Source organism: Sardina pilchardus, chromosome 10 (genome assembly GCF_963854185.1).
Source record: "Sardina pilchardus chromosome 10, fSarPil1.1, whole genome shotgun sequence".
Classification (NCBI taxonomy): Eukaryota; Metazoa; Chordata; class Actinopteri; order Clupeiformes; family Clupeidae; genus Sardina; species Sardina pilchardus.
In genome coordinates this window covers 14,960,534-14,967,781 of record NC_085003.1, presented here as the reverse complement: position 1 = coordinate 14,967,781, position 7,248 = coordinate 14,960,534, and the positions used below count along the sequence as shown (strand labels likewise).

General features: G+C 42.5%; 1 protein-coding gene across 1 annotated transcript in view; it reads right to left on the bottom strand.

Annotated features, from left to right (window-relative positions):
* Positions 1-6,924, bottom strand: part of LOC134094284 (proprotein convertase subtilisin/kexin type 5) — a 56,835-nt gene extending 49,911 nt beyond the window's left edge. The window contains exons 1-3 of the mRNA XM_062547760.1: positions 6,622-6,924; positions 2,410-2,613; positions 1-22 (exon numbers count right to left, since the gene is read on the bottom strand). The exon at positions 1-22 is cut by the window's left edge and continues 47 nt beyond it. Of these exons, the coding sequence (XP_062403744.1) occupies positions 1-22; positions 2,410-2,613; positions 6,622-6,802 (407 nt within the window). The 5' untranslated portion in view covers positions 6,803-6,924. The remainder of the gene's footprint in view (positions 23-2,409; positions 2,614-6,621) is intronic.
* Between the last annotated feature and the right edge of the window lie 324 nt (positions 6,925-7,248).

Here is a 7,248-nt window from a genome sequence, read left to right as displayed (position 1 = left end):
GTCTCAGAGTCCTCTACCTGCCCTGGAGTCAGAAGGACAGAACAGTAACTGTGTTATGTATCACATCCATCTCCTTTTATCAGTCTTTCGCGCATACAGTATATTACACGCATGATAACCCCTCACTTTTCTTTTCTACAGTATAGTCATACACAGCATTGGAACTGACAAATATGTACAGTAGTGCTACTCAAACTTTTTCCTAACTCACAAAATATCCCGGGAAACCCCCCCACCACAGACCTACTTCAACACTATATCACACAATACTCGCTGAACCATTTTTTGTTGCACCTTGCTTGTAGTGTCAGATGTTTCATTTTCTTTTAACCCTTAGATGCATAAGTGGGGTCAAAAATGACCCCAGGGGTTGTTTTCTTGCAGTATCTTCTTCATTTTAATTTTTTTTCATTTAACCTTCTATGTATTCCTCAAATAGGTTGTCTTTGACATGAGGCCATTTGGATTTGTGTCTAACTGTTATATTTGTAAAGTAATTTAATGTTTTGTATCAATACCACCGATCCGCATAGGTGGGGTCAAAAATGACCCCAAGCATTTTCTATGGAATTTCAAAAGTTAACCCTAGGATCTTTTGATTTTTATCAACTGTGGCAGTCAGGTATACATTTACTGTTGATTATCACATCTCATGTCAGCAGTTTCACCATCCTGAAGGCTATTTTTACACAACAACATAAATCTAAGTATCATCATATAATGTGGCGGCCAAGCGTTCATAGCGACGTCGCTTTTTGATCCTTCGATGTCCGCTCTTCCTATAATTGTGAAGCAGAATTCACCAAGCGATATTTACAGAGGGATTTGTTGATATAGCGTTCTTGGCCTGATTTGTATGACTTTATGCCTAAAAATAGGGCAAAAATCCATTTTTTTAAGCCAATTGGCAGTACCTTCTGATTTACTGGATAACAAAAGAAGATATTCATAATCACCTCTGTAAATGTTTTTTTATTTGATATATTAACACTACAAAAAAAATATTTTCAACCTGGCTTTTTCCAATGGTCAGATTCTTTGCATCAAAACATATATGCAAATTAGCGCATATTTAATTAGACACGACCTAATTAGCATATTTAAACATAAATACAGAAAACTTGCAATATGTTTTTTTCTCCTATTTATGTGAGTATTCAACTGGTAAAGTTTCATGAAGATATCTCTAAGTTAAAAATTTTACCCTATTCACCTATGTTGAGATAATTTTAGGATGTTTACCTTTTTTGCCTATCTAAAAGCTGTTTTGTAATAAAATGTTAATAAAAAGTGATGCATCAATATGTCCAACATGAAATAAAAACATTTTAGACAAATATATAATAAAAATCATCATCTTTAACCAAAATGAGAGACATTATTTGAGATTACAGCAAAAAACGCATGCATTCTAATTGGGGTCATTTTTGACCCCACTCATGGAAGAGTGTAGGTATTGGTAGCCTATGCATCTAAGGGTTAACTTGCTAATGCTAGTTATGTTAGGCCACTAGTCAAAAAAAAAAAATGATGTAAACTGGCATAGCTACACACCGACAGCATTGCAAAACTGTTGACTTGTTCAAGCCAACTAAGGCAGTTAAACTGTTAGGCAGTCTGCTAAATAACTATAACCATAACCATAACCACAAACAGACAATCAATAATGCTGTTTGGATTTGGTTCACTATTGTTTCAATATTTGAGTTGCTTCAATATTGCAAATAATGACTCACAACTTTGCTTCAGAGTTGGGAATAGGCCGTTTAAGAAACAATTATGTAAATCATGATATTTTACCACATCTGCTCATGGGAAAACTAGGGATAGCTTGTGCAGCACACTTTGAGAACACATATACTGTACTGATACAGTATTTCTTACTTGTTTTGACTATATGCCTCTTGTGCAGTATATTACAACTGCAGCACTCTCGTCTATTTCTAGACTCTGCAACAGGCTCCATTTGATTTTATTTATAAAATGACTGTGAAGGATGCTTGGAGAAGTCCCTCATCATAACTCACCCCTCCCCCACTCTAAAATAGACTCATCCATTCAAAACACAGCCTGGAAGAGGCCTCTGCAAATACCATCTTTCTTTCTTTCTTTCTTTCTTTCCTTCTTTCTTTTACTTCTGGTTTTCTCTGCTGTTTTCTTATAGTAATATGTTCTAGAGTAAATAATCATAACTGTTCCTATCTACAGTATCACCTTCATCTCAGGAACCATTCATTTCTTTACTTACTTATATATTTCCTGTTTAATCCATTGTTGTTACAGTGATTATATTGTAGTATATATATTATAGTATTCACTATCTATCACTGTAATCTGGAGCACAATTCATTTGTTTTAAAGGGGATCTGACTAAGGGTAATTGAAGAGCTCTTGACATGACAGACTCACCCACTCTGCAGAGGGCAGCCTGGCAGATGCCGCCGAAGAGCCGATAGCCATCCCTGCACTTGGCACAGACGCGGTCGTCGGCACACAGCTCGCAGTTGACCATGCAGGGCAGGCAGGAATAGCGCGCCCGCTCTGGGTAGGTTCCTCGTGGGCAGTGGGGCCGGCAGTGGCCCTGGTGCAGGAAACGCTCCAGGCCTTCCTCATCTGCCGGGAGCACAGCAGAGAAGTGACAACATTTCAACAACAAATCTAGAAATCACAGCAAAAAAAAAAATGTAGAGACATTTTTCACCACCATGTCTTTGTATTCACTGTAACACAGTATACAGTATACTGACATACTGTATGTGTGCGCTACTGACTTGTGGATCCACCTGTCTCTTATGGCGTTACATTTGTGCCTCAATTATGAGCGCAGAGTGGAGCATTGGTGCTAGCATTGTGGGGGACTTCTCTGCATTGCACTCTTAGCTTTATCTACCCAAGGCACCTACTGTAACTTATTGACCTGACTGGCACACATTAGAACCCTGTATCTATCAATTGCATTTGTAAAGTACCAGTACCAATGGACAATATCTCTTCCAATCGTGTGTACTGTATATACTGTACTTCGTCTGTCCTCCAGAAGTCACTTGGGACAAGAGCATCTGCTAAATAAAACCTTGCAAATGAGGGTCCATTACTATCCCACAATCATCAAGCCCCCAACGGAAGATACACAAACAATGCCTCTATTAATAGGGGAAAGCCTTGATCAGAGCTCAAAAGGGCGTGCGTGTGTGTGTATGTGTGTGTGTGTGTGTGTGTGTGTGTGTGTGTGTGTGTGTGTGTGTGTGGGGAGCATCTGCCTATAGGCCCGACCTGGGTAGACTCTCGAAGGAGAAGGAAGGAGAGGTGAGAGAGACACTCAGACGCAACACTCCCTTAATGTGGTGGACCGCCGCCTCTGATTACCCTACTTCCTGTGTGTAATGAGGCCTCCATTAGCTGGAGATCACCCTTCCAGGAAATGGCTCCCCCCTGCCCAGGGCAATGCCTTCTGGGAAAGGGAATCAATGGCTGTGCCCTCCTAATAGATCATCGGCCCTCGCCAAGTGGGTCTAACTGTCACATGGGCAACAGGATATTAGTGCACGCTGCCAACTGCCTGAAAGTTCACTGCATGAAATAAATCACTGTAAGGCGTGTGTCCACATGGAAACACACACACACACACACACACACACACACCACACAAACACACACACACACACATACACACATAATGTCTATGTCTCAAGCACTAGTCTTTGTGTCTGTTGGTACAGACAATTTGAAGAACATAAATAAAGGAAAATGATAATAAAAGTCTTTCTTTTACATGAAGCAGTCATTAACAGCAACACACATGTTTTCTTTGTAATCATTTCTCTCACTAGTGTTTCAGCTCTTAAAACTACACAGAAGCCCACAACAACATCAGTGCCAGTTCCGATGCCAGCGCTTGGACGCCTGTCTGTGTCGCTGGCATGGTTTGGAGCCTGTTAGCCTGGGATCTCCGTAAATAGCCGTGTGTCAGCGCGAGGGCACACAGGCTGGCAGCGGTGTGGTGGCGCTAGACAAGGGCAAGCAAGAGCGGAGGAGAGGAGGGCTCCGGGCGGCCGTGTGGCGCTTTGCCGTGCCGAGCCGACTGACTAATGTCGTCCTGCCACCTGCAGCACCCGTCGCTCCGACACGCGGCTCCTGAGGCCAAACGCAGCCCTATCAGAGGCTTCCGCAACTGTCAGCTAGATTAGGGGTTGGGGGATACTGAATGGCACACACACACACACACACACACAGACACACACACACACACACACACAGAATTGATGAGGACACTGACTCATGTTGCAAAAAGTCACATGCACACTAACACACCCACTCGCGCGCGCACACACACACAAACACGCACACAAGCACAACCACCCCCCCCACACACACACACACACACAAACAACTACGCAACCACACACGTTACGCAATGTACACAAAGTCAATCAGAATCATCCAGAATTACTCATACAGAGATAAACAAAAATGTGCATGCAGACTCACACACACACCTCACTCACACACTATAAGGATAATTAAGGAAATAAACATGGCGCCATCACCACTGGGCAGCTGCCAGTCTGTCATCAGTAAGTTAAAGAAATGGCTTGAAGGGTGTCCTCCATGTTGATCTTACTCCTTGCTGAGACAACAGGTCTTTCAACAGAGTTATAGTCCACACTATTTTTGTGTCTGTGGTTTGTGTGACAATGTACAACGCAATATACTGTACCTGCAGTCCTAACCCTCACCTGATTGTGTGATTAATACAGTCTCCTACAATTAATAACTCATATTTCACTACACTTCACTATTGTTTCAAACTGAATTTGCGATTGCAAAGCATCTCCTGGATGGATCCTGTCTATTCTGGTTCAGATAAGATAACTGATGATGGTGACAATGACGTGATCCATTTTAGAATCAGAACCAGTCACAAAGAAGTCACTAAAAACACTGCATATAGCAAGTTCAAAAAGCATCATTACGTTTAAAATCAGGCGAAAGCATCAACAGATTTGACATTTTAAATGTGAATGCACTACTGTAATTTCCTCAATAACAATAAGTGGTATAGCAAGGTTCCAAAATTGACCTTTGAAATGTATGATATTTCAAATGTTATTGCCTCATAAAGCTCATATGTTCCTACTTAAGCATGCAGTTCACTTCTCATCGCTTAACTGTGCACCTGCAATTCCATGAATACAAACTAGGGCAGCCTTGATCTTTGTTTTGCATATAATAGAAAACCTTTGCATTGTCTGCTGTGATAACCCATCCTCCCTTTAGGTACTGTAAAAGGCCTGTTCTATTCCCGGTGTGAGCAGGCAGTCTCTGAGCGCGGTGCGATAGTGCTGGGCGTGGGGGTAGCTTGGACAGGGGTGGTAGTGGGAGTGGGGGGAGACCAGTCCCCTCTGGGTCAGAGCACCTATAGCCGGGCCCCCGGGGGACGCTTCTCTGCGGTGTGACAAAGGCCCCTGTCTGACATTATCAGATTTCAGTGCTCACACACCCCAGAGGAGCAGGAAGTGATCACACACCTCAACACCACTAGGCTTTGCACCCTGTGTTCATGTCCTCCTCTGCGATTACATTTATTGTCCCCTTACAATTATAAGGTTCCTTTTTTTTTTTTTTTTTTTTAAGAAGCTGAGGTGAGGTGTTTCTTGAAGTTGTATGCATTTATGGACATTATAGGCTCTCTGAAGAGCTTTTTTGAATCAGTATAATTGTTTTCAAGACTCTAAAGATCGATATCTCAGGACTGCTCAGAACTTAGATAGAACCTTATAATTCTTAAGGGACAATGGTCATTAACTAGGCCTAACGTTAGTGAACCCCTGAAGTGACTAAAGATGATGACGATGATGAAGGTGACAGTGTTAGTCATGCTTTGCATCTCTTTCACTCTCTCTCTCTCTCTCTTCTCTGCACACCCCACCCAACCTAACCCAACCCCTGTGTGTGTGTGTGTGGGTGTGGGTGTGTGTGTGGGTGTGGGTGTGGGTGTGGGTGTGGGTGTGTGTGTGTGTGTGTGTGTGTGTGTGTGTGTGTGTGTGTGTGTGTGTGGCATTGTCTGCATTTAACTTGCTCTCCTTTCAGGCCATGTTTGGAACCATTAAACAAATCCTCCTTTGAGGTGCACGTCTGTCTTTGGCAGCCTGGTTAATGGCTGTGCGCTATCTTTTGTCTTCCTCTGTTGCAGCTGTGCAGTGCTTTGGAAAACCATAAGCAGACAGAGGAACATTTCTCCTGAGCACTCCAAGAGTTTCAACATGATAAGTGCTTCGTGTATGTACACACAGTGAAGAGAGCCTGATAACTCAGTAACCCTAAAAAGCCTTTGTCACATTTCTGAACTGTTGAGTTCATTTTTTGTTGTAAGAACAAAATCTCTCGTTGGAAACTATGCCTCAGTATTATTTGCACAATTAGTCAGAATCAATCAAACGTGTCTTAGAAACGTTGTAGATCTATGGTAGACTTTGGTAGATTTCTGCTTCACACCACAACACCAACATCCATATTGTACACTTATCTAGGCTACAATTTCCCGTCATAATGATATTTTAACATATGCCTTAAAAACAATCACGCTCAAACAACTAACGTTGGCGTTGGCACATTACTTACCGACTCCACAAGAGGTGCATTCGAAGAGCTCGTGGCCCGCACATTCTGAGCAGGTGGAATGACAGAGGACGCACTGATTCTTCAGCGCAAACTGGCCACTTGGACACGGCTGCGATGAAGGCTTGCTTTGAATATACCCAAGGCAGCACAGAAAAACCAGCGGCATGAAACTCGTCTTCATATCTAATTATAGACTACACCCGCAAGGACGAGACGAGGGTGATGATAATGATCCTCTGAAAAAAAATAATTCCATTAAGCTCGACGCACCGAACAGGTGGACCGCGGGGATTGACAGCAACGACAGCCTCTCACTGTGGGAACAAACAAAACTAGTCGGGCAAGTTTGTTGGAGGGGATTGGTCAAAAGAGAGACTCTGGGGGACCACCCCGCCCGAGTCTCCCTTTACAAACTCATTAAGTGTGTTCTATTTACAGAGAGCACAGAAAGCAAATATGCTGTTTCTTTATTGCATATTGCTTTAGCTTGTTGCAAGACAGAATTCCCAGATACAGTATGTAGGCCCATATAAACTTCGTTTAGCCTTCTTTTTCCTCTTACAATAAAATGTGCTGTTACAAACCAAGCCTATTTGTGGCCTATAATATGTCGCCAGCATCATGCAA